This window comes from Mauremys mutica, chromosome 1 (assembly GCF_020497125.1).
Source record: "Mauremys mutica isolate MM-2020 ecotype Southern chromosome 1, ASM2049712v1, whole genome shotgun sequence".
NCBI classification, from domain to species: Eukaryota; Metazoa; Chordata; order Testudines; family Geoemydidae; genus Mauremys; species Mauremys mutica.
This window is the reverse complement of record NC_059072.1, coordinates 301,561,270-301,586,088: the sequence shown is the minus strand read 5'-3', so window position 1 is coordinate 301,586,088 and position 24,819 is coordinate 301,561,270. Positions and strand designations below refer to the sequence as shown.

The following is a 24,819-nucleotide window of genomic DNA, read 5'->3' as shown; positions in this document are numbered from 1 at the left end:
TTGAACAAACATGAATCCAAACAACACCCTTGTGAAGCAGATGAATATTGTTCCCATTTACAAACTGGGAAACTGAAACAGATGTTCCACCAGGCCACAGAGCAAATTATGAAGAGGAGAATATACAAGTAAAGTGCTCAGTAGATTAGTTAATGAGAACAAAAAGAGAAACTGTGCCCAACTGGCTATACCCATAAGGGGGATTGCCATAGTGCACTGTGCTCTGGCTGTGTTACCCATCTCATCCACTCCCTGCCACATGCCAGAATGCCCCCAGCTGCACTGGGGGAATCCTCAGATGAGGAAATCTGACTGAGCTATGGATCCTTTATGACACAGAAGCATTGTGAAAGGACCAGAGCCAGGGCCAGGAGTGAGCTCAAATGTATGTTTAATATTTTTATTACTAATGAAAAGAAGAGGTTAATCGAAAATTAAACTTGCCATCTCCTATCTTCAAACAGATTCTCCTATAATAAGATTGGTCACTGTTCCCTGACCTTTTCTGTGCGTAGAGATAATGAAATACCCATTGGTTCCTATTTCACATGATGCTTTCAGACGTTTCTTTCTATTTTTATTAACCAGGGTTTAACTTCTAGGCTTATGACTTCAGGCTGAGAGTAACCGATGCCACCCACTTTGTTTGCTTTGATTTGGGAGTCTGATACAGCACAGCATATTCAGTGAACAGTTTTTCAAGGGTGTTCACTGTATATGCTGTGCTGTATGAGAATCCTTGTTGTGTATACCAGATCTGCCTGCTAAGCTGTACATTGTGTAATTTAAATTGAAGGGTCAATTTCTACCTTCGGTTACCCTCTTTACATCCATAATTTCCCCCAAAGAATAACCAAAGATGGAATTTGGCCCAAAATATTCTAATTTCAAACAGAATTATGTGCAAAATAGCTTATGATAATAGGCAGGAGAAATATGAATGATTGCATTACAATTTTCTCATTTTTGAATACTAACTTATTTGTCTGGAATTGTAATTGAGGTGTTGAGTAAATATTGCCTGCCATATTGCAACATCCAACTAATTTACATCTGAGTTGCTATTATTTACTTGTATAAATAGTTCCACCTGGAGACCGCAAGTGAAATCAGGGTCACATTGTGCTAGGCACTGTATAGAAACATATTAAAAGAAAATCCCTGCCCTGAAGATCTTATAATCTAAATAGAAAAGAGAGACAATGGATAGGAGATAGTATCATCCCCATTTTACAGATGGGGATCTGAGACACAGAGAGTTTTAACTGATTTGCTCAAAGTCACACACGAAGTCAGTCTGTGATAGAGCTGGAATTAAACCCAGATCCTCCCCAAGTTCCGGTCTAGTGCCTTAAATACAAAATGATCTTTCCTGTCTGTCTAATTGAGTAGAAGTTACCCATTGTTGATGCTTCAAAAGATATTGTTGCCTCCCAGATCTGCCTTTTAGTAATACTGTTTTAGGTGATACTCTTGGGCCTTGTCTACACTACAAGACTATTTCGAATCAACTTAGTTCGAATTTGTGGATTCGACCTTATGAAGTCGAATTTGTGTATCCATACTAAATACACTAATTCGAATTTCTGAGTCCACATTCACGGGGCCAGCGTCGACTTTGGAAGCGGTGCACTGTGGGAAGCTATCCCACAGTTCCCGCACTCCCCGCTGCCCATTGGAATGCTGGGTAGAGCCCCCAATGCCTGCTGGGGGAAAAAATGTGTCGAGGGTGGTTTTGGGTAACTGTCGTCATTGAACCGTCAATCACGCCCTCACTCCCTCCCTCCCTGAAAGCGCCTGCGGGCAATCTGTTCGTGCACTTTTCTGGTCAGTGACAGCGTGGACGCCACAGCACTGCAAGCATGGAGCCCGCTGCGATCCTCGCCGTTTTCTCCTCCTCGCACTTTATCATCCACCTCTTCCACATTCAGCTGCTGAGAAATTGGGCTACTTTTCAATGGTTCTGCAAGCACTGGGGGACCATAGGGAACGTTTTACCAACATGAACGTCGGATGGCCGGGCAAGGTTCCTGATGCGTGTGTTCTCAGGAACTGTGGGCTGCTCAGACGCCTGCTGGAAGGTAGTTTCTTCCCGTACCACGAAATAACTGTTGTGGATGTGCATTTGCCTATAGTGATCCTCGGTGACCCAGCCTGCCCGCTAATGCACTTGCTCATGAAGCCCTATACAGGCGCCTGGGACAGCGACAAGGAACTCTTCAAATACCAGCGAGCAGCGAGCAGCGTGACCTGTGACTGTTCAGTTTCTTTACAGAGAAGCTGAACCTGCCCCTGTTTCTTTACCCAGTTACTGTTGACTCTCCTCTTCGGTTAAATACCCCGTTCTCCCCGTTTCCCCCACTTCCAAGACACGTGTAAAAATAAAATACATGTCACACTGTTACTGAGGAGAGGTTTCTTTATTCATAACTTTTTGTTAAAGGGTTGAAACTGGAACGCAGACTGTGGTGGGTAGGGGGTGCGCTGATGTAAAGACCGCCTCTAAACTCAAGGAATGACAGGCTCCTGCTCCTACAGCGGTCCGCATTGCCGGACTGCTTGTTTCAACGGAGCCTGCCATCCCTCCTTTTTGGGATTCTGTGTGCGGGGGGCTATGTGGCCTTGTGGCAGAGGAGGACGGATACAGATTCCTCTGCTGCGTGACTCAGCGGTCCAGGACAAGGACCGCGGTATAAGATCTGTAACCGCCCTCCCCCGCTGCAAAGTCACATCTCCCCCGCCCACATACATCCTGGAAACCACCTCCCATACCGACCACGGTGCCTACTGACTGCACTGTGTGTGTGACCCGCTGCTGATCCGGCCCCCGTGTCTGTACCCTGGGAAAGGTGCCTGTCCTATGCAATTAGCAACGCACTTCCCCACGCACCCCATTCAAACACAGTCTTCAGTGAAAAAACATGACGGAAACAGTACTTAACAGCAAAGTATTTTTATTACTTAAGTACACAGTTATGGGATGGGACTGGGATTGGGACTTGTTTGAGTCCGGAAGGGAAGGACTTATGCAAACGTAGGGTATGAGAGCTTTTAGTTACTTGAGCACTCTGCTGGGGTGCAGTGACAGTATTCACGGCCCAGGGCGGGCATCCTCCTGGTTATTTAGGGTGAGGGGGTATGTGACTTTGTGGCGGGGGAGGGCGGTTGCAGAGATACTGCCGGGGGCTCTGTCCTGCAGCGGTCCTGCAGAACATACACAAGTCGCCGGAGCGTGTCCGTTTGCTCCCTCACTAGTACAAGCATTGCTTGAGTCGCCTGCTTGTGTTCCTCACGCCACCTCTCCTCCCATTCGCTGTGTGAGCGCTGGTACAGAGAGACTTTCTCCCTCCACTGCCTCTGCTGGTCCGCCTCGGCTAGGTAGCAGCCCACACATTCATCGAAAATCGTGTCCCTTGTCTTTTTCTTTCGCCGCCTAATCTTCGCCAGCCTCTGCGAGGGGGATGCTGTGGAAGGTCTGGAGACAGTGGAAGCTGTGAGATGGGAAACAGTTAGTGAATTCCTTGCAAAGATACTTTTTTGCGAACAATTAACTGAGTCTAGGCTGTCTCTGTGAATTTTTTGTTGAGACCCCTGTGCCTGCTGTTGCACAAATCATTTGTGCGGTGGATTCTGGGTAAATGTCGCCAGTCATTCCTTCCTCCGGGAAAGCAACGGCAGACAATCATTTCGAGCACGTTTTCCATGAAATGCCCTGGCACACGCCATAGCGTGGCAACAATGGACCCTATTTTGCCTTTTGTGTATGTCACTGTATGTGTACTAGATGCCGCTGACAGAGGCGGACCAGCAGCGCTACACAGCAGCATGCTTTTGCTTTTGCATGACAGCAGCGATGGTTACCAGGCATACTGCACCATCTACCATACCATGAACTGGTAAGAAGACGGTAATAAGATGGTCATGGTTACCTGTCCTTTTGCACTGCGCCATTTGGTGCTGTCATAAGTGCCCCTGGCCGATCAGCCAGGGGCGCAAAAGCAAAATTTGGGAATGACTCCCCGAGTCAATCCCTCCTTTTTGGGTATCTAAAAATAGAATCAGTCCTGCCTAGAATATGGGCAACTGTACTAGAGAACCACTGTATCATACAACCAGAGAGCACAGCTGCTCTCTGGCCAATCATGCATAAATTTTGAGCTGAATGCTATTCACAGGGTGTGCTCCTGAAACAACCCCAGCTGTTCATTCCGTTCTTCCCCCAGCCTTCCTGGGTTCCAATACCATTGTCCCCCCACTTGTGTGATGAAGTAATATAGAATGCATGAATAAGACACAGGTAGTCGTTTGTGAGAAATGAGTGGAAGGAAGCCTCCAGCTGCAATGATAGTCCAGAGATGACATTAAGGGGTGTGGAGGAGGGAGCCAATCATCCCTCTGCTAGTCCAGGGGCAATTGAATCTTTTCTTTACAATGAAGGGTGGGGGCTGATGGAGCTCAGCCCCCTGTTGCAATGATGAGGACGGTTACCAGCCATACTGCACCATCTACCATGAAAAATTAGGACCAGGCGACCTTGATCGACCTGTCCCAAGCAAGTTGGTATGGTTACCAGTCCTTTTGCACTGCCCCATGTTCCAATAGGCTGATGATGAGGACGGGTAGCAGTCCTATTGTACCATCAGCCACCCATGGCGGGGTGGGAGGAAGGATGTTGTTGTTGAGTGCTGCAGCAGCGCGTCTATCTGCAGCATTCAGTACAGATACGGTGACATGTAAAAGAGTCAAGAGAGGATTGTTTTCCCTTTAACTTCTGGGGGTCGGGGGGGTGCGTAAATTGCCGAGCTATGCCCCGACCCACCGCGGACACTGTGTTTGACCCTAGAAGCATTTGGAGATCAGCCAAGAATGCAAATGCTTTTCGGAGACAGCAGGAACTGTGGGATACCTTGCGTCCTCGTTCCCCCCTCCCTCCATGAGCGTCCATTTGATTCTTTGGCTTTCCGTTACGCTCGTCACGCAGCTGCGTGCTGAGTCTGTGCTATGCCGTCTGTCCGGAGATTTTTTAAAAATACTTTGGACCAGGCGTAACATTACAGTAATTCCCCTACTTAGATGCAGGAGTCTCCGAGCGAGATAACCGTGAGGACGGGCACTGAAGGAGATAGAGAGCGCATGCTGCGTGAAATCTAGCACGAACCACGGACCTATGCAGCCGTGCTCTGGGAGGCAGTGCTCCCTGAATACCGCATGAAAGCCTCGCGCGGAAAAGTGTGCTATCACGGAGCACCCAATAAGGCAGCTCTCCACAGGAACCTCCTGCTGATGCTTATCGATTAACGGCAGGAGAGCTTCGTGGAGATCTCCCAGGAGGATTTCTATTCTATCACCATATATACAGAGACCTCCTTTTCACACACTTCAGATTGCTGTTATATTAAGAATAAAAGTTAACATGGTTAAAGCACTTACCGACTGCTCCTACCCCTGATTCAGGATCCGGGTTCATGGCCGGGGAGGGTTGGTAGGGGATCTCCGTGACGGTGATGAAGAGATCCTGGCTGTCGGGGACACCAGCGTTGTAAGCGCTGTCGCCTGCCTCGTCCTCCACAAACCCTTCCTCATCTTCCCCGTCCGTGAACATCGTCGAGGAACTGTCCGTCGACACTGTCCCATCATCAGAGTCCATGGTCACTGGTGGGGCAGTGGTGGCAGGCTCCGTAGCATCCGTTGGCCGCTTTGATTTTTTGGTAGGCTTGTCTGGGGTCCTTGATTTTCACGCGGCACTGCGTTGCATGACGGCTGTATCCTCTGTCTGTATCATGGCTTTGGAGACCTTCTCGTAGGTCTTTGCATTCCGTTTGTTGGAGCGCAGCTCCGAAAGCACAGACTACTCGGCCCCCACACCGATCAGATCGAGGAGTTCCCGGTCAGTCTATGCCGGGTCCCTCTTTCTATTCAGAGATTACATGAACTCCTCTGCTGGAGAGCTCTGCATTGCTGCCGGTGCTGCTGAGCTCGCCCCGATGTCCAACCACAAAATGAGATTCTAACTGTCCAGAAAGGAAAAGGAATTCAAATTTTCCCGGGTCGTTTCCTGTGTGGCTGGTCAGAGCATCGAAGCTCGGACTGCTGTCCAGAGCGTCAACAGAGTGGTGCACTGTGGGATAGCTCCCGGAGCTACTAAGTTCGATTTCCATCCACACCTAGCCTAATTCGAACTAGCCATGTCGAATTTAGCGTTACTCCACCTGTCGGGGTGGAGTACCAAATTCGAACTAAAGAGCCCTCTAGTACGAATTAAATGGCTTCCTGGTGTGGACGGTTGAGCGGTTAGTTCGAATTAACGCTGCTAAATTCGATTTAAAGTCCTAGTGTAGACCAGGCCTTGGAGAATGTTTCAAAACCATCATATTTGTAAATTTTGTGTATTTCATACATACAAAAGAGTAAACAAATGGTAGCATGGTTACTGCTATTTGCTCAACTTGAAGCATGCAAGTAATGCTGTAGATGAAGCCAAAACTTAGATAACGTTGTAGGCATTACAATTTATGAGAGAGAGGTTTAGTTTTTTACATTGCTAGTTACGTTATGCAATTTTTGTCAGTTTTGATTTTTTTTATGTTGCATTGCGAATGTCCTGAATAGAAATTGTGGCTGTAGCTTAATACAATAATTCACATGATTGATTGATTGATTGTACCTCAGGTGGAGTTTGTAAGTTCAGATTTGTTACTTGCTGCTTCGACCAGGTAATGCATTTAAAAAAATATTTTCTTGCAGGTCCATCTTTCCAATCCATTCCTCATTCAGAATAGTTGCCCTGGCAGAGCCTCCTGTCATAGGAAGTAGCACAAAGCAGTGGTTGGGCCCAGAGTTTCTAACTCTGTTTCTGTTCCATAATGTTAAGTCCTTTACCAGGAATGAAGAAATTCAAGTTATTAAAGAAATGGTAAGCACTTGCAATGCTTTGGCCAGTTATTAATATTGGTTTCTATTTAAAATGGTGGATATGATTATGAACTGGAATGTTTTAATATACAGTTGTAGAATATCAAGGTTGGAAGAGATCTCAGGAGATCATCTAGTCCAACCCCCTGCTCAAAGCAGGACAAATCCCCAGATAGTTGTTGTGTTTTTTTTAAACCCCAGTTTCCTAAATGGCCCCCTCAAGGATTGAGCTCACAACCCTGAGTTTAGCAGGGTTCAAACCACTGAGTTATCCCTCCCTTTCTCCCACCCCCAATAAATACTCCCTTTTCTTATATGATGTGAAATCCTTTCACAAAGCATAAGTGACTCCTTGATTTTTAAGTCTAGGGTATCTTCTACTGTAATTAGTATAAATTCATCTTGGTAGTTTTCTATTACCGTATATCAGGGGTGGCCAACCTGAGCCTGAGAAGGAGCCAGAATTTACTAATGTACATTGCCAAAGAGCCACAGTAATATGTCAGCAGCCCTCCATTAGCTCCCCCTGCTCCCGGCTCCAAGCGCCTCCTGCCAACGGGCAGCCCCGCCGATCAGCGCCTCCCCATCCCTCCCCGCATCTCCCGATGAGCTGTTTTGTGATGTGCAGGAGGCTCTGGGAGGAAGAGCATAGGCTCAAGAGAGGGGACAATAAGGGGTGGAGTGGGAGCAGGGCCTGCAGCAGAGCCAGGGGTTGAGCAGTGAGCACCCCTGGCATATTGGAAAGTTGGCACCTGTAGCTCCAGCCCCGGAGTCGGTGCCTATACGAGGAGCCACATATGAACTTCTGAAGAGCCACAGGTTGGCCACCACTGCCATATATTCTTATATTTTGTGACACAATTATTCCTTTTTGGTTATTTGAAATAAATGTATATACACTACATATATGCAGGCTGTGTTTATGTACGTGCATACATGTGTGTCTATATAAATTACATATTCACACATAAACATGAAATATATATCAAATACTTTTTTTGTCTTTCAAACAGATTCCAAATGTGCCTACGGTTGCGGTGGAACAGTTGTTATCATTAACACACAAGCTTCGGGAGACAAATGACCCCACAGTGAGTCTGGTTTTTCAGATTTGCATTCTACTTGTTGTCATTATATGTGTAGCTGTTTTCAGAGTCAGGGTTTTAGCTCTGCTCAAGAAAGGAATTATTTTCTCCAGCAATGTGAGGATGCTTCCTATTTCCTTACGTTCTTGCCTTATGCTGACTTATCTTGACCAGTGGAGGCTGGATTAGGCTCATTCTGGAGCCAATCCCTTCACTTCTTAGAAGTGGCCACAGGAGCAGAGTGTGCTGCCAGCACAGTATTCTTAGACCCTGCCTGAATGGGATTTGAGAAACCAGCCCTGGAAATCCAACACTGGTTTCTTGTGTTATATACATGTGGCAACTTTTTTATTTTTAATATATTCCTTTAGGACCTGCATAGCATTGATGCGTATACATAATTTTAAGCATGTGTGCTCAAATTCTAGTGAAGTCATGCAGTATTACATGTACATTGTAGTCAGTATAACTTAAGCAAATGCATAAAATAGGAATGGGACTTAAAAGCACGTGCTGAAGTGTTTTATTGAATAGGGATGGACTAAAGAATGTGCTTAAGTTGTTTGCTGAATTATTTAAAATTGCCTCCCCTTAATAAATACTGTTATGTGTAATACAGTGTTTTTAGTACTGTAATTTTAAATTTGATGCCTGGATTTGTTTTGGGATTGCTTGGGCAAGAGGACTATCTAGCAATTAGAAAATGCAGGTAGGGAGATGGGGAAAAGAGGAAATAACAGTATTTATTGCTTGGCGCGCTGGGGTCTGGAGCCGGCCCTGCACAGAAATCTACTTTCCTCAACTCTCAGGAGTTTAGCACCAGTAGTAGTTTTCCAGCATATTACTGTTTAGATTTTTGATTGGCTGCATTTCAGGAAGAAATAAAGTGCACTGTTCACATCTTAGCAGACAGCAATTTTGTTTCACATGAGATGAAGTATTTGTAGTCCATTAGTAACCAAGACCGACATTAGAGATAAATCTTTTAAAATCAGCAGATCTGGATAATTTCCACCCAAGAGTCCTAAAAAAGGTGACTGAGGAGATCTCTGGTCTGCTATTATTAATTTTTAATAACTCTTGGAATGCTGAGGAAATTCCCCAGGACTGGAAAAATGTTAATGTTGGGCCAATATTCAAACAGGGCAAGTGGGATGACCTGGGTAATTATAGGCAAAATAATGGAAAAGCTGATACAGAATTCAGTTAATAAAGAACTGAAGGATAGGAATATAATTAGGGGCAGTCAACATGGTTTTATGGGAAAATAGGCCTATCAGAAAAAGCTCATTTCATTCTTTGATGAGATTACAACTTTGATTAAGTAAAGTGCGGATAGGTAATATACTTAAATCTTTTGGTCAGGCATTTGAGTTAATACCATATGACGTTTTGATTAAAAAATTAGCATTATACAATGTCAATAAAGCAAACACTAAATGGATTAAGAACTGGCTAACTGACAGGTCTCAAAAAAAGGAGTGGTCAGTGGGGGAATCATCACTGAACAGGAGCCTCCCTAGTGCGGTTCCTTTGGGGTCGGTACTAAGCCCACAGCTACTCAGTTTTTTTACCAGTGATCTGGAAGTAAATATAAAATTTGTGGATGAGAAATTAAATAAATAAATAAATAAATTTATTTAAATAAATTACAAAGATTGGTGGAATGATAAATAAGGATGAAGACAAGGTGGTCATACGGAATGTTGTGAATTGCTTGGCTAGCTGGGCCCATTCAAACAAAATACATTTAATATAGCTAGGGCTTTACCAAATTCATGGACATGAAAAATGCTTCACGGACCATGAAATCTGGTCTTTTGTGTGCTTTTCCCCCTATACTATACAGATTTCATAGGGGAGACCTGCATTTCTCAAATTGGAGGTCATGACTCAAAAGAGGGTTGTGGGGCTCACAAGGTTATTTTAGGGGGGTAATGATATTGCCACCCTTACTTCTGCACTGCCTTCAGAGCTGGGCAGCTGGAGAGTGGTGGCTGCTGACTGAGGGCCCAGCCCTGCAGGCAACAGTGCAGAGGTAAGGGTGGCAATACCATACCACACCATGCCATCCTTACTTCTGTGCTGCTGCCTTCAGAGCTGGGTGGCTGGCCAGTGGCGGCTGCTGACTAATGGCCGAGCTCTGCAGGCAGCAGTGCAGAAGTAAGAGTGGCAATACCATATTATGCCATTCTTACTTCTGCGCTGTTGCTGGCAGAGCTCTGCCTCCAGAGCTGGGCTCTCGGCCAGCAGCCGCCGCTTTCCAGCTGCCCAGCTCTAAAGGCAGTGCTGCCACTTGCAGCAGCGCAGAAGTAAGGGTAGCAGTACCACAACCCCCCTAACAATAACCTTGCGATCCCGCCACAACTCCTTTTTGGGTCAGGACCCTAGAATTACAACACCGTGAAATTTCAGATGTAAATAGCTGAATTCATGAAATTTATGATTTTTAAAATCCTATGACCGTGAAATTGACCAGAATGGATTGTGAATTTGGTAGGGCCCTAAATATAGGCAAGTGCAAAGTTATTTATCTAGGAACAAGAAATTCAGGCCATACCTACAGATTGGGGGACTGCATGCTGTGTCGTAGGGATCATAGTGGACAAGTGATTCAACATGAGCTCCCAGTGTGATGCTGTGAGCTAATGCCATCTGTGGATATGCAAACAAAGGAGTGAAGAGGAGTGGAAAAGTGATTTTTACCTCTATATATGGTATTGGTGAGACCGATAGTAAACTAGTGCCTACAGTTCAGGTGTCCACATTTTTAAAAGGATATTTAAAAGTTAGAGAGGGTACAGAGAAGCTTTTCAAAAGACATTTGACAGCCTGCACAGACATATGTTGTGGAATAGTCTTTAGTCCAATGGAATCCCAGCTAAAGTTGTCAGTGCGGAGATAAAGGAAGAAGGAGGCACGTGTCAGGACCTTAATTGGGGCCTGGGTGATCATTACTTCCCACCACCCAACACAGATGTAATGAGGTTGAGTAGTGCCCGTATAAGAAAAATTAAAACTACTGATTATTCCTCAGAAAAGGTTTTTAATGACATTAGACCAGGGGTCGGCAATCTCTGGCATGCGGCTCGCCAGGGCCGGGCCGGGCCAGTTTGTTTACCTGCTGCATTGGCAGGTTTGGCCGATGGTGGCTCTCACTGGCCGCGGTTTGCCATCCCAGGCGAATGGGGGCGGAGGGAAGCCGTGGCCAGCACATCCTTTGCCCGCGCTGCTTTCCGCAGCCCCTATTGGCAACACAGACAAAATAAGAAAAGCAAGAATAAAGACCAACACTGAATAAGAATTAATATAAATGGCAAGTTATATGGAAGACAAGCACAAGTACATATAAAGTTATTATTCATCAGCTACTTACTACTATTCTTAACATTATAGTATCGATACAGACTTGAGATCAAATCAGCTCGAGCAACCAGACTTCTTTACTCCATAAACTTTCCCTGCATTCGTCCGAAAATACGTTACCCTTCAGTTGGCCGTTTTCCACACGGCCAGGTACGGACAGTCGAGAAGTGCATGTCCCTTCGGTTAAGGGTGTGTGGGTCAGATTTCCCTTATGACCAAAACACAAACACAATCCCGTGCCTTCGTACTTTTTATCTGATCTGTTGGATGTGTTTTAAAACAGACCAACCAATTAGGGTCGGCAAAATATTCAATGTGGTTAGACTGTATAATTTAGGCTTACTTATCTCTTTGTAGCCAGTTACTTTATAGATTATTTTACCACATAGGAGTCAGCATAGATTGTTATCTGGTTGCAGCGCATTCTGCAAAGTGTGCCCTTTTTACCTCTGCAAAGCGTGCCCTTTTTACCTATGCAAAGCTGAAGTTTGAGGCCTAACATTGACAATACCTTTGTTCATTTCAAGCTTGGCAATACTTTTGTTCACAGATTAATCATAGTCAGCATCATCAAGGCCATATACAGAGATGAGAAGTGCTCTGTTAGGTTGACAGGTTTCAGAGTGGTAGCCGTGTTAGTCTGTATCAGCAAAAACAACGAGGAGTCCTTGTGGCACCTTGGAGACTAACAAATTTATTTGGGCATAAGCTTTCGTGGGCTAAAACTCACTTCATAAGATGCATGGAGTGGAAAATACAGGAGCAGGTATAAATACATGAAAAGATATGATTTGTCTTACGAAGTCTGAGGTCAGTCTAATGAGACAATTCAATTGACAGCAGGATACCAAGGGAGGAAAAATAACTTTTGAAGTGGTAATGAGAGTGGCCCATTTCAGACAGTTGACAAGAAGATGTGAGTAACAGTAGGGGGAAATTAGTATTGGGGAAATTAGGTTTAGGTTTTGTAATGAACCAACCACTCCCAGTCTTTATTCAGGCCTAATCTGATGGTGTCCATTTTGCAAATTAATTCCAGTTCTTCAGTTTTACGTTGGAGTCTGTTTTTGAAGTTTTTTTTGTTGAAGAATTGCCACTTTCTGGTCTGTTATTGAGTGACCAGGGAGATTGCAGTGTTCTCCTACTGGTTTTTGAATGTCCATGCATCTGATGAAGTGGGTTCTGGCCCATGAAAGCTTGTGTCCAAATAAATTTGTTAGACTCTAAGGTACCACAAGGACTCCTCGTTGTTTCTGTTAGGGTGAACAACCAGACAACAGAGTTGTTCTGTGTGGATACAGGTGTGAAACAGGGCTGCATTTTATCTCCACTGTTGTTTGGCATTTCCATAGACTGAATAGTGAAGAAGTGTATTAACAAGACAAACACAGGAATAGAATGGGTAGATGGCAAATGCTTAGAAGACCTGGACTTAGTTGATATTGTGCTACTGAGTGACACCTCAAAAAAGTTACATACAAAGACGGACAACCTGCCAGCAATGGCAGACCCAGCATGGCTCAGAATTAGTTGTGCTAAAACAAACGTCTCTGGAACTCATACCTCAAGCGGTAACATCACATTGGAAGGCAAAAATATCAAGCGAGTAGAAACGTTCATCAGCTTGGGCAGCACCTGTCACAGTTCAGGGCAGTTGCACTTGTATTTCCCCCCTGTGGTCCAGCAAGGTTCCCCTAGGTTCCCAGCACCTCAACCATCACCACTCTTGGGTGGAGACCTGCATCTCTCTCCCTCCTAACCAAGATTTTTCCAGACTTCACTGTGAATTCCCCAGCAAGACAGACTGCCTAAGCAGGCCTGCTTTGCTTTCTCCTCAGAAGCTATAAACAGCGTAATTGCCCACAGGTATAGTTTCCACACAGCCCTTTCTACACAAGCGTATTTAATCTTATGGTGATAGAATTACAGAGCAAACATATTAAAAATAATACAAAAACCTATACACATTCTAATAACTTAAGCGGGATCTCCCCTATTTCCCTAACTCCAGCAAGGGCTATTGCAGGTGATCAGTCCTTCAAATCCCACCTAGGGGCTTTTCCATGGTTGCAAGTTCAAAACAGGTGTTAGCATAGAACAGGGATCGGCAACCTCTGGCACGCGGCTCGCCAGGGTAAGCACCCTGGCAGGCTGGGCCAGTTTGTTTACCTGCCGCGGCCAGCACATCCCTCACCTGCACCGCTTCCCGCCGCCCCCATTGGCCTGGGATGGTGAACCACGGCCAGTGGGAGCTGTGGTCTGCCGAACCTGCCGACCCAGGTTGCTGACCCCTGGCTTAGAACAAATACACAGCCTGCACCGATCAACTTGTTTCTTTGTACATCTTGTGCCTTTGATCTTGTCCTCATGTAATAGGTGATTGGAAGACAGTGGCTCTCTCCTCAGGACATATCTTCAAAAGGCTGGGATTTTGCATATCTGGGCGGTGGTACATTTGCATTAACTCCCCCCTAGAGATTTCTTGGGAAACCCACTTAATTTTGTTTGTCCCAAAAGTTCATTCATGTCTGGCACATGGTTTAAAATAGTCCTTTAAAGCTCATAACACTTCCCAGGTTTTAAGTTGGTCATTGGGTACATCCCTCCCCCCCCAACCCACCCACCCAGACATTACATAAACTTTGCATTTCTAATACAATGAAATCCAAAGATATATAACCTTAACACAATAAGGTTTTTCAAGGTTATTGTAGGAAATTGCCGTATCTGTCACAGTAACTTACTGGCCAATGGAGAGCTCAGAAAGGAAGTGACATCAAGGATAGGAAAGGCATTCACAGCATGTACTAAACTTAACAATGTAGGGAAATCAAATATGTATAGCATCAAAACAAAACAGAGAATTTTCAGTTCAAACATAATCTCATCGATAACATACAGCTATGAGAGCTGGAGATCTACTAAAACTAGACCCCTTCAAAAATAAATGCCTAAGAAAGATTCTGGCCATTGGTTGAAAAGATTTCATTACAAAGAGATGTGAGAAATCACAAACCAGCAGCTTGTTTCCACCACGATCAGAAGGATGTGCTCGACATATTTGGGTCATATATTCTAGATGCCAGCACACAGACTCCAAGATGAAACTGTCAAGTGGAAACCAAGTGGTGTGAGGAAATGAGTACCCCCAAGAGAAACCATGAAGAAGAACCCTTAGGGAGGGCAGAACAGTTAAACTCAACACCAGAGAGCATATGGAAGCAGTAGCACATGACACAGAGGAGTGGAAGAGATTAGTTTCCATCGGAGATACCAACATCAGTGCAGGAAGGATGGAGTGGACTCTAATGAATTACCGAGAAGAGCTGCAAAAATTATTTGAGGGCTGGAGAAAATCCCTTATGGTGTGAGACTTAGAGCTCAATTTATTTAGCTTATTAGAAAGAAGATTGAGAGGTGACTTGATTAGTGTATAAGTACATTCATGGGAAAAAATACTGGGTACTAAAGTGCCCTTTATTTTAGCAGAAAAAGGCATAGCAGGAACCAGTGACTGGAAGCTGAAAGCCAGACACATTCAAATTGGATATGTGACACACATTTTTAACAATGCAGATGATTAAGCACTGGAAAAAATTACCAAGGGAAGTGGTGGATTCTCCATCTGTAGATAACTGCTAATTAAGACTAGATACCTTTCTGGAAATTATGCTTTAACCAAACACAACTAAAGCTTTAGTCAAACACAAGTAATTAGGCTCAGTTGTTGGTAATTGGATGCAACTTAATGGCCTGTGATATACAGGAGGTGAGACTGGATGATATAATGGTCCTTTCTTGCCCTAAACTGTATGAATCTATGAATGACTAAAAGCAAGTGAATGCCGATTCTTATTTATGTATTTATGGCATTATTGGCATTTACGTGGTTCTTTAACAATATATATTACAAAAGGGAATGTGTTCGTTTGTAAAGTGTTTGGTGTCTGAACAGAGCGATTTAAAAAAAGGGTCTCTCTAACATCCATAGCATTGTGAAATATCCAGAGAAAGTGTATGCTATCAGACAAGTGATTCACTGTGGGAAGATAGCTGCAGATCAGTATGATATGAGATGTGCATATATGTATATAAAATAATCATACACATTACAGGTTAGGATATATATTTATAATATAAATAGCTTCCTGTGCTGTGCATTAAAATGTGTGTTTCAGGTCAATGGTTCCTTTTATTACTTTCAAATTATGAAAATGAAACATTTTGATTGACCCAAACCAAATTATTTTTTTGACTTTTGGTTCATGAAAATTTTTGAGATTTTTTCATTTTTCATTTCAATTCAAGATGGGAAAAATTTCTGAAATCTCAAAATTTTTCACATGACAGGAAAACCTTTTCCTGCCCAGCTCTACTATTTAATTAACAGTGACTGACACTTTTGTAAATGGTTTCAGCAGAGACCCCAGAATGAATGGGCTTGGATCTTGAATTGTTATCTTGCTTCTACAGGTGGCCTCACTCAGGCAGAGTTTAGAAACATTGGCAGGATGGTGTGGAGAAGCTTGTATTTTTGTCACCCATGCTATGTAGTTATGTTGTAGTTGTGTTGTAGTTATGTTGTGGATACCATTATGATCATCTAATCTTTACTGTTGCATAACACAGGACTCAGGATTTCACCGGATAACTTGTGGTTGAACGAAAAGATTTATTTTAAAAAGATCTTCAGTTTTGATATAAAGACTTCAATTTGTTGGAATAGTTAATTTACCCTCATTGTAAAATTTGCATCTTGTTTCTAATTTGAATTTTTCTGACTTCAGCTGTTAGACCCTTTCAGACATTATTGTGTCTTTGCTGCTAGATTCGAGAACCCATTAGTAGTTTGGTCACCATAGCTACTTCTGTCAGGGTCTGAAAAAACTACGCCCCTGACCAGCATAGCTTTGCTGACCTAGCCCAACATGGATGCAGCTATGTTGATGGGAGAATACTTGTGTCATCATAGCTGCTGCTGTGTCTACATTACAGGATTATGCCATTATGGATAATGCCATTATTATACATTATACCTACACCGACATAGCTATGCCAGTATATTCTCCGTAGATAAACCCTCAGCTATACCCTCAGATATACCCTCATTTTTCACATGACAGGAAAACCTTTTCCTGCCCAGCTCTACTATTTAATTAACAGTGACTGACACTTTTGTAAATGGTTTCAGCAGAGACCCCAGAATGAATGGGCTTGGATCTTGAATTGTTATCTTGCTTCTACAGGTGGCCTCACTCAGGCAGAGTTTAGAAACATTGGCAGGATGGTGTGGAGAAGCTTGTATTTTTGTAACCCATGCTATGTAGTTATGTTGTAGTTGTGTTGTAGTTATGTTGTGGATACCATTATGATCATCTAATCTTTACAGTTGCATAACACAGGACTCAGGATTTCACCGGATAACTTGTGGTTGAACGAAAAGATTTATTTTAAAAAGATCTTCAGTTTTGATATAAAGACTTCAATTTGTTGGAATAGTTAATTTACCCTCATTGTAAAATTTGCATCTTGTTTCTAATTTGAATTTTTCTGACTTCAGCTGTTAGACCCTTTCAGACATTATTGTGTCTTTGCTGCTAGATTCGAGAACCCATTAGTAGTTTGGTCACCATAGCTACTTCTGTCAGGGTCTGAAAAAACTACGCCCCTGACCAGCATAGCTTTGCTGACCTAGCCCAACATGGATGCAGCTATGTTGATGGGAGAATACTTGTGTCATCATAGCTGCTGCTGTGTCTACATTACAGGATTATGCCATTATGGATAATGCCATTATTATACATTATACCTACACCGACATAGCTATGCCAGTATATTCTCCGTAGATATACCCTCAGCTGAATCAGATACCTTCTTCCTTTGTAATTACAGATTGCAATCAAATAGTCTCTTAACCCTCTCTCTCTTTGATAAATTAAATAGATTGAGCTCCTTTAGTGTTCATTATAAGGCACATTTTCCAGACTGTGAATCATTTTGATAGCTCTTCTTTCAGTTGTCTCCAACTTTCAATATCTATTTGAATATGTGGACACCAGAACATAAGAACGGCCATACTGGGTCAGACCAAAGGTCCATATAGCCCAGTATCCTGTCTTCCGACAGTGGCCAATACGAGGTGCTTCAGAGGGAATGAACAGAACAGGTAGTCATCAAGTGATCCAGCCCCTGTTATCCATTCCTAGCTTCTGGCAAACAGAAAGGCTAATAGCCATTGATGGACCCATCCTCCATGAATTTATTTAGTTCTTTTTTGAACCCTGTTATAGTCTTGGTCTTCATTACATCCTCTGGCAAAGAGTTCCACAGATTATTCCACAAATACTTCCTCTTATTTTAAACCTGCTGCCTATTAATTTCATTTGGTGACCTCTAGTTCTTGTGTAATGAGAAGGAGTAAATAACACTTCCTATTTACTTTCTCCACACCAGTGATGATTTTATAGATCTCGATTGCATTCCCCCTTAATCTTCTCTTTTCCAAGCTGAAAACTCCAGTCTTCTAAGTCTTTCCTCATATGGAAGCTGGTTCATACCCCTAATAATTTTTTATGCCCTTTTCTTTACCTTTTCCAATTTCAATCTATCTTTTTTGAGATGGGGTGACCAGATCTGCACACAGTATTCATGATGTGGGCATACAATAGATTTATATAAAGGCAATATCATATTTTCTGTCTTATTATCTATCCTTTCCCAAATGATTCCCAGCATTCTGTTAGCTTTTTTGAATGCTGCTGCCCATTGAGTGGATGTTTTCAGAAAACTATCTACAGTGAATCCAAGATCTCTTTCTTGAGTGGTAACAGCTAATTTAGACCCCCTTGTTTTATATGTATAGTTGGGATTATGTTTTCCAATGTACATTACTTTGCATTTATCAACATTGAATTTCATCTGCCATTTTGTTGCCCTGTCACCCAGGTTTGTGAGTGTTCCAGTAGTGGCACAGTGTGCCAGTAATGTGTGCACAGTACTGTATAAGTAGGTAATACACTTTCCCTATTCTTGCCCAGTATTCCCTTGTTTATACATCCAAGGATCATGCTAGCTCTTTATGCTAGAGCATCACATGGGGAGCTCATATTCAGCTGATAATAAATAAAATACTTCAATTTCCAGGATGTCAATTCTGTTACAAATGCTAAATTCATTTAAAAATAATGGACACGAGATGATCTGAAATCAGGATCCTGTCTCTCTAATATTTGCAGAGGCATGTCATATATGTTGAGGCACTGCCATAAAGTTCTGCAGGAAACTTTCAAATAAATCAGCTTTAACACAAATAATTTAATTTTCACTTGTTTTTCTTTTTTGCTATAATTCCTAATAATAATAATAAATAATATAATGTTAACACAACTTATATAGCACGCACACCTGTTTTATCAAATACATTTTTCTTCCTGTTGGCTCATTCAGTGAAATCATAATGCTTACATTTTGATGACATAATGATTTCCATGGTAGTAGATTCCTGCCACAAACACAGAATTCTAACTTCTGAAGGATTAAGCAGTGCAAACTGGGATATGAGGACGAAAGCACCTGTTTAAGACCAAAATTTTGAAATAATTGCTTTCAGTGTAAATAGTTTTTTTCCATGTTTGTTCCGGTTTAAATCCAAGAGGACTGTTAATAAAATTACCTTTTATTTTTGGCAGGCACAGTCACTGGCATCATCTTTGTCCTCACGACAGCTATTACGAATTTGTCGTCGGCTATCACAGTATCCAGATGAAAGTCTCTACCATGCTGTCAATAAAGCCTGTCTTTCCAGGTAGCCATACTAATTTTACTGTGAAAGTTTAAGGTTCTGTGAAACAATTGCTAATATGCTAAAAAGATGGTTTAATTTTTTTAAAGGAGTTAGACATTAAAAGTAGAACTGCTACTATTCCAATCCTCCCTAATCAAAGAATGTTAGATTTCACTTCAGCACTTCTTTCTAATCTGTGTGTGTGTGGCATATGCTTAATGACTTAATAGAAATAGGTCTTCAGAACTAATGATTGTCAAAAGTGTGATGCTGTCTCAAAAAAGATAAAATATTACTCAGGGTTGTATTAATGGAATACAATGTGGTTAGGTGTCAGTTAGGAGCAGTATTTCTCAAACTGGGGTCACCGCTTGTGTAGGGAAAGCCCCTGGCAGGCCGGGCCAGTTTGTTTACCTGCCCCGTCCGCAGGTCTGGCCGACTGTGGCTCCCACTGGCTGCGGTTCGCTGCTCCGCGCCAATGGGGGCTGCTGGAAGCGGCGCAGGCTGAGGGACATACTGGCTGCCATTGTCAGCAGCTCCCATTGGCCTGCAGCAGCGAACCGCAGCCAGTGGGAGCTGCAGTCAGCTGGACCTGCGGACGGGGCGGGTAAACAAACCGGCCCGGCCCACCAGTGGCTTTCCCTACACAAGCGGCGACCCCAGTTTGAGAAACACTGAGTTAGAGGTTTGTATTTAGTTTTAGGCATTGCATTTTTTTTAAAAGTTGTATTCAACTCAGATTTTGCAAAGGAAGGCAACAGCAGTTATGAAAAGTTCTGAAAATATGAGCGATGAAAGTCTAAGGGCCAAATTCTCCAAGGTACTGAGAAGCTTCAGTTGTCGAAGCCTTGGGCCTGTATGATCTGAGATCAGTCACAGCTGAAGGATCTTGCTCCCATGAATTGTGGAAGGAACAAGGTCATCGTCCCCCCAGCATCCTAACTCATTTGTCATTACAGCTTCTTCACTGGAATCCCACATAACAATGTAGTGCTTTAAAATGAGCATTTATATTAATATAATTTTGCGACTGAATTTTAGGTTAAGTCTAAAGAATACTTGGCAGCTACAACTTTCTGTGTGTTGTGATTGTATTTTTTTTTACCCATATAACTTTGGAATTAGGAGTTATTGATGAGGGGAGAGGAAATTGGACAGTTTCCAATAGCACAAGGTCCCATTTCCTTTGGTAAGCACAGACAGATTAGGTGAGGAGTGGGAAACTGTCAGAGTGGGACAGGAGTTGACATTATTTAGGGCATAAATGGCCAGGGTGTCACATTGATCTTGGAAGACAAAAAGAACCCTGAGAAAAGTAAAACTGACCTTCCTTTTCCCCCCTCTCCTTGGTTTAGGTTTTTGCCAAATCTTGCAAGATCAGCTTTACATAAAAATCTGCTGGATTCAGGGATTGAGATAAACCCGGAGGATATTAGGAAACAAGAGGAGAAGGATTATAGTTGTAAGCTTCTGTCACCTTTTGTTTTTAATCTTTCATTAACCTTTACTCAGTTGTTTGAACATAAAAAGATGTATTAAACGTTCCCTTAATTAATTGTGCCCTGCTTTAGATACATCCCTTACCTGTTGTCTTGCTAAAGAATGTACCTGTATTTCTCTATATATGTTCTCTAAATTTTCTTCCTAAATTTACGTGATTCTTTATCGTAGCCTGGCCCATGGAATTTTGTGTGTGACCTTTACATTTTAAGTCTCCCAGATCAATGGGGCCCTTGTTCACTTTGCTTTATTGGGTCACTTTGCTGCTTTCCTCCATTAGCATTCTTGACAACTGCGCATGCCATCCTTCCTGTTGTCCAGGCTTACAATTTTTGTGTGATTGAGTCTTCTAGATCTTTCTCCATTGCAGCACGTCCTCCACCTCCCCAATACTCTGTGCTTCCTCTTTAATATAACCCAAAACTCTTTTAGTTCATTATCGTGTTTACCCCCAATTTACTCCTCTATCCTCTGGCCTTCCTACTTCCATCATTTTTTCCTCACACACAGCTTCATGTTTTCTGTCATGCACCACACAGTCTCACACTTCCTGTCCACTAAATCCTTCTTTTCAATTTATTTCATTTCCTTACAGCCTCACCAGTACTCTCTTTGCTGTTCCTCTCCTGCACAGTTGTTGAGAGTTTTGTGTGTGTTTGTCTTGTCTGTTTTCATTGCTAGATCTTTAAAACAGGGGACATGTCTTAACATATATTTGGAAAATGCTGTACCAATAAAAATGTCTACAGCTACTGTATCTAGTAATGCAGGCTTTCTTCAGTTTAAAAAAATATGTAGTATAAATTGGTGCCAAGTAATAACTTCATATAGGTAGAATAGTTTGAATTATAGTAATATGAGTAGAGCAGAGGTCGGCAACATCTGGCACGCGGCTCGCCAGGGTAAGCACCTTGGTGGGCCGGACCAGTTTGTTTACCTGCCGCGTTGGCAGATTCGGCCAATCGCGGCTCCCACTGGCCATGGTTCGCTGTCCCAGGCCAATGGGGGCGGCGGGAAGCGGCGCGGGTGAGGGATGTGCTTGGTGCAGCTTCCTGCCGCCCCCATTGGCCTGGGACGGCAAACTGCGGCCAGTGGGAGCCACGGTCTGCCGATGCGGCAGGTAAACAAACTGGCCCGGCCCGCCAAGGTGCTTACCCTGGTGAGCTGCGTGCCAGAGGTTGCCAACCCCTGGACTAGAGAGTCATTCTGTTGCATACAAAGTATAAGTTTTTTGCAAAACTGACACTAATATGCAAACTTTATATTGCTTTATAAATCTGATTGAACCTGATTCATTAAGAATGTGCAATATTAGAACTACCAAAAATACAGCAGATTTAGTAAGTTAATGTTCACATTTCCAGCAGTTTTGTAACTCTGCCATTTGCAAAACCATAGCAGAGTTAAACTAAACAAAATAAAAACAAACAATGGAGAGCAGTTTCTCAGTATTACAGTTCAGGTTTATCCAATTCAACAGGATGTCTGAATAGAGGAAAAGGGCAAGCATCTGTGGGAGGCAGAGTTGAGTACCTGGAACTGCTGTGTTGTAGCATAACTACTTGTAGCAGACTATTGTGGTTAGCCAGTACAGTGGTTTTAATTATTTTTCTCTCTAAACTACTGAAGGTTTTCCCCAACATATGCAAATTTAGCCACTTTTCATTGACGTTTTAAATGTTCCTATTTTGTGTTATTAACCCATTTGTATAAAATGTGCTGAATGAAGAAACCAACAGTGACTTTATCTTGACTAAAGTTTAAAGGAAATGACTGGCATGCTGTTTCTCTAAGAGCTGAATACAGTCAGACCGTTTTAAAGGCACTCAATGATTAGAGGAAGGGAGTACCAAGTTAAGGCTTCAGCCAAAGCAGCTGTCACAATTTACAATGTTCTTTCTGATACTTGTCCCCCTAACATCACCAATTTGTCACACATTGTAACGGAACTCATTTTAAGCCTTAGAGCTTTATGCTGTTCCTTTTCTGTCCTCTTTCTTCTGAAAGCTGGAAGCTTTGCTGTACCCATACATTGCAACAAATGTATGTATTATCTCATTACCAGTATTCTTGACCACACATCAGCAAATCAGTGTTATAAGTAATTCCTTGTTTTTCATAAAATGTATAGGTGAAATACATAATGGGTTTCTGAGGATTGGATCTGCTACCATGCCTATTTATAACCCCAATGAGAAAATGAAAGTGCCTGATGTTCTGTTTTATGAGAACACCCAGGTAAGTGCACTTCTCTGACTCTACAGACGCAATAGAGTTTGTTAAACATTGTAGTAAAGATTTTTTTAAAGAGCATGTTTGTGGAGTGGTTGCATCAGGCTGCAACAGTGATCCTTGAAAAAATTTAATCTTATTGGTAAGTTTGGTGCTCATTTCAGATGACTAGAGATCAAGCTTCTTAACCATCCCTTTATGAAGAGATTATAAAAATCTTGTAAAACATTCATAAAAAGTAAAGAACAACTATTGAACCTGGATTTTGTTTATGGTGAATCAATAAAATACTGTGTTGAGAGGTTTTATTATTGCAGCTTGCCTAAGTCACTATTGTTATAAGTAAACAGTTCCTTTTTAAGATCCTATTTTTAGAAGTTTATAACTTGAAGTTTTGCAGCTTGCAGTACACAATTTGGATTAGGAATTACACCTCTACCTTGATATAACGCTGTCCTCGGGAGCCAAAAAAATCTTACTGCGTTATAGGTTGTAGGATATAACTGCGTTATATCGAAATTGATTTGATCCGCCAGAGTGCACAGTCCCGCCCCCCTGGAGTGCTGCTTTACCACGTTATATCTGAATTCGTGTTATATCGGGTGGCATTATCACGGGGTAGAGATGTACTTGTATACATTTTTAAAATACAAAACAATTGAATTTTTGAAAACCTGTCACTGTTCATAGTAATTTTATTTGTAACACTTTTTTAATACAATATGCTTATTAACAGCATACTGAGCTGAATCATAGACTGATGCACTCCTGTTTAAATAATATTCAGTTATTATTCTAAAATGGAATCTCTAGAGTGCAGAAATACAACAAAAGTCACTGCAGCATACAGTTTTCTTCCAGTTATGTAGTCTATGCACTCTCATTGGTTCTGAGTGTCTAATTCTCATAATCACTGTACAGTGTTCTTAATAACTATATTATGTGCAAATCCCAGGATTCTAATTGGCTGACAGACATTTTTAGCTAATCAGAGTGTAAGAATTGCTCGAGAACGATGCTGTATATATGCAAATCTCTAATATGGCTACTAATGGTTAAAATCTCTGCTCTGCTCTGTACTCAAAATTATCATGCTGTTTGGTGTTAATAGAAATGTTACTTCACCCTCTCACACTGTTCAGCTGACCCAGAGAAATTCCAAAATGTATATGAAGGGAAAGAGAATAAAAAAAATAACAAAAAGCAAAGAAGTGGGTCTGTGAACATGCTATGAAAGGGGAAGTGTTTTTCTCTAGCAAAGGCAGGTCCACTGCTCTTCACTAGAGAGGGTCGGTTTCTGGTCACCACAGCACTGAACTGTCAGCTGTCAGTCCAGGGCATGCTTAGCCATAGGACCTGCCCACTGAGTGAATCTCAAGAATGCTTTGCCTTCCAAAGGCAGCACAGTCAGCTCCTGTGAAGTGTTTGCCTGTTAGTGCTAGATTTTAGAGCAGGGGTCGGCAACCTCTGGCACGCGGCTCGCCAGGGTAAGCACCCTGGCAGGCCGGGCCAGTTTGCTTACCTGCCACGTCGGCAGGTTCGGCCAATTGTGGCTCCCACTAGCCGCGGTTTGCTGTCCCAGGCCAATGGGGTCAGCGGGAAGCCGCGGCCAGTACATCCCTCGCCCATGCCACTTCCCGCCACCGCCTCTGGCCTGGGACGGCAAACTGCAGCCAGTGGGAGCCGCAGTCGGCCGAACCTGCCGACGCAGTAGGTAAACAAACTGGCCCGGCCCGCCAGGGTGCTTACCCTGGTGAGCCACGTGCCAGAGGTTGCTGACCCCTGTTTTAGAGCCTTGGCAGGGCCTCTTCCTTAGGGAGTTTCCTTTCCTTCATTTCTTCATATCCTTTTCTTTCCCCCCTCATTTGCTGGGCCTCCACAGAGCAGAGAGTGCAGCCTCTACTGCGTGGGCCCTGCTGGCAATGTGAATTTGTGAGAATC

At 42.9% G+C, this 24,819-nt stretch overlaps 1 protein-coding gene across 1 annotated transcript in view; it reads left to right on the top strand.

The window, feature by feature from the left end:
• Positions 1-24,819, top strand: part of VWA8 (von Willebrand factor A domain containing 8) — a 282,235-nt gene that overhangs the window by 105,162 nt on the left and 152,254 nt on the right. Inside the window, exons 15-19 of the mRNA XM_045012690.1 lie at positions 6,745-6,913; positions 7,926-8,003; positions 19,052-19,167; positions 20,502-20,608; positions 22,778-22,884. Coding sequence (XP_044868625.1) covers positions 6,745-6,913; positions 7,926-8,003; positions 19,052-19,167; positions 20,502-20,608; positions 22,778-22,884 — 577 coding nt within the window. The remainder of the gene's footprint in view (positions 1-6,744; positions 6,914-7,925; positions 8,004-19,051; positions 19,168-20,501; positions 20,609-22,777; positions 22,885-24,819) is intronic.